At 58.5% G+C, this 2,702-nt stretch overlaps 1 protein-coding gene across 1 annotated transcript in view; it reads right to left on the bottom strand.

Annotated features, from left to right (window-relative positions):
- Nucleotides 1–1,896, bottom strand: part of SHH (sonic hedgehog signaling molecule) — a 7,441-nt gene extending 5,545 nt beyond the window's left edge. Inside the window, exon 1 of the mRNA XM_029954264.1 lies at nucleotides 1,309–1,896. Within this exon, the coding sequence (XP_029810124.1) occupies nucleotides 1,309–1,605 (297 nt within the window). The 5' untranslated portion in view covers nucleotides 1,606–1,896. The remainder of the gene's footprint in view (nucleotides 1–1,308) is intronic.
- Nucleotides 1,897–2,702: the final 806 nt, after the last annotated feature.

Here is a 2,702-nt window from a genome sequence, read left to right as displayed (position 1 = left end):
CGCCCCCGCCGCCCCCGCGGCCTGCGCGTAGTTCATTGTGGCTCGCGCCGCTCCCGGGCAGAGGCGCGCGCGTCCACACTCGCGGTCCAGATTTAAGGTGGTCGCGTGCAGATGCAAGAGCGAGGCTCCCTCCCGCTCCCTCCGTCCACTCTATCCGGCGACCCCTCTCCTCCTTCTGTCTGGCCTGGCCGCCCGAATCGGGCCGGGAAAGCGAGAGGCCCGGCGGGGCGCCCCTGCGCGCCCTCGCCGCCCGCCCTCCCCCGTGCTTGCGCCCGCCGGCGGTGGTGCGCTCCTAGCCTGAAAGGTAGGACTTGGAGATTTTAATAGGGCAATAAAAAGGATGTTGACCTATATTTGCCAGGAAATCCATTTCCAGCCTCGGTGATACGTGCAAGGAGTTTCAGAAAGTCTACGGTTGGCGGGGAGGTTGGCAGCCAGGAGTCCCAGGCAGAGGCCAGGAGGGAGGGCACTGCCTGTTTTCTTTGCTTCTCCGTCCTAGCCCCCTCCAGCTAATATCTAGTCCCCAATTCCTGTGCTAGCAGGTTGACTGGAGTGATGCAATGCCAGGAAGTTCTAAGTCCCTCCCCTCAAGGACCGCGGGTTCGGGAGAATGGAAGCACATCCTTAAAGAAATATCAATATGTTCACACTCTGAGGGACACAAGTGCCCAAGATGAAATGGCAGCGATGCCCTGTGATACACTCAGGGACCAGGTGGCGCCTCTGGAGCCCTTGCCTTTTGTCGGCTCTGCCTCCTGGCTTTCCCCATGGAGGGTCTTGGGCTGGAGGGGCAGCAGGGTGGGGGGTAGTCTGGACTGAGAAGCCCGATGGAGAAGGGGACCGGGTAAGCGCCCATGTCTAATGCTCAAGGCTGCATTTGTAGGATGACCTGGAAGCCGCTTGAGGTTCCCGAGGGTGTATTTCTGCCCCCTCCCTCCCTTTCCATCCCCGACTTGGGAAGGGCAGATGCCCCCAGAGTGAAGGTCTCCCCAAGTTACAAGCCAGAGCTGAGGCAGGATGGGAAGGGCCATCCCAACAGGACGCAGCGAATCAGGGCCCCATCGGTGGCGCACAGCTGCCATCCTCACCGCCCACCCCCACCCTAAACTTCTGCAGCTGGACCCTTCACCTCCACTCCCCTCCAAGAGGAGGCAGGGATGGGAGCGAGGCAGGTGGGTGGGGAAGGACGGGGTGAAGTCGCCTCGCTGTCCACCTCCAGAGCAAACAGACTCCGTCTGGAGCCGCTGGTTACACACAACCCCGGTGAAAGCAGCACATTCCACGCCCCGGCGCTGGGTTTCTTTCTACCTGAGTCATCAGACGGTCTGCTCCCGTGTTTTCCTCATCCTTAAATATGATGTCGGGGTTGTAATTGGGGGTGAGTTCCTTAAATCGCTCCGAGTTTCTCGAGATCTTCCCTTCGTATCTTCCGCTGGCCCCTAGGGTCTTCTCAGCCACGTTGGGGATAAACTGCTTGTAGGCTAAAGGGGTCAGCTTTTTGGGGTGCCGCCTCTTCCCAAATCCCCTGCCGGGTCCGCACGCCAGCGCCGGGCACATCAGCAGTGCGGAGACGAACACCGCCAGCACGCATCTCGCCGGCAGCATCTCGTCCCCGGAGCCCGGCGCCTTCCCGCTGTCCCCGCGCGGGTCTGTGTGCGCGGTGTGCCTGTGCGCTCCGGCTGGCTGCTGGTTCGCTGGCTCCCTCGCCGCCTGCTCTTTCTCTTCCTATATAACCTTGCCCGCCGCTGCTGCGGGAGACTGGCCTCGGATCCCCACCCAGACGGGGGCTGGAACGGCAGGCTGCTGGTCGCTGATAACGGAACACATCGGAGTTGGGGCTGGAGACAGCAATCAAAAGACAAAAAGAGTCTGATTTTAAATGGTAGCAAGCCTGGAGAGCTTGCGAGGCAGGCTGTCCCCGGTGCTATGTTATAGCCGGCAGGGGCGTATCTGATTGGCCACCGCAGCGCAAGCTTGTCTTCTGATGTTTAACCCTAAAAAAGACTAAATTTTTTTTTTCTGTTGCTGCCGTTGCTTTATTTTCACCTGAAGCCTTTGAGTTTAAGAAAAAAAATCCTTACTGAGACAAAGGTGGGCGGGAGGGAGGAGGCACGCTCCTTAGGACAACGCCGCTTACCCCCCGCTTTGTGTGCCGCACCGCGTTCCCCCTTCCCTTTCTCCAGAATGGTAGGTGCTTCAGTTAAAACCAACTTAAGTTTTAAAGGACAGTCTAGACCCCCCCCCTCCACGCTTTGATCATCAAAAAGATATTCTCTCAAATGTTTGAGGGGCCGAGCTGCCCAGGTCCTATATTTAAATATTGTTTTCTGAGACTTTGTCTGCAGGCCAGGTCTCCCTCTGCATTTTAAAGACACAGGGTCTGAGCCTTCTGAATATTCAACATCCTCGGTGATGGGGATTCTCACCGACCACAACTTAGAGCATTGCTCTTCGTGAAGTGCCTTCAGCGCCTTAGAAAAATACGAAAATACGGCTCTTTTATTGTGATTCAGTTGATGCGTTATTTTTAACCCTCTGCAAATGAGATGCAGGCAGGCTCAGGGGCTGGGACAGAGTGGCCTGAGGGACCGTCTGGCTGCGGCCGCGCGCGTGTGTGGGTGCAGCACCCCAGCTTGGAGAAGGGAGCGGGTGCTGGGGCCTGTGTGGTGGGCGGAGGCCCATTGTGCCTGGGGGCCGTGGCG

The sequence above is a fragment of the Suricata suricatta genome, chromosome 2 (genome assembly GCF_006229205.1).
Source record: "Suricata suricatta isolate VVHF042 chromosome 2, meerkat_22Aug2017_6uvM2_HiC, whole genome shotgun sequence".
NCBI classification, from domain to species: Eukaryota; Metazoa; Chordata; class Mammalia; order Carnivora; family Herpestidae; genus Suricata; species Suricata suricatta.
Note: the sequence above shows the minus strand (reverse complement) of the source record. Positions and strands in the feature narration are given on the sequence as shown.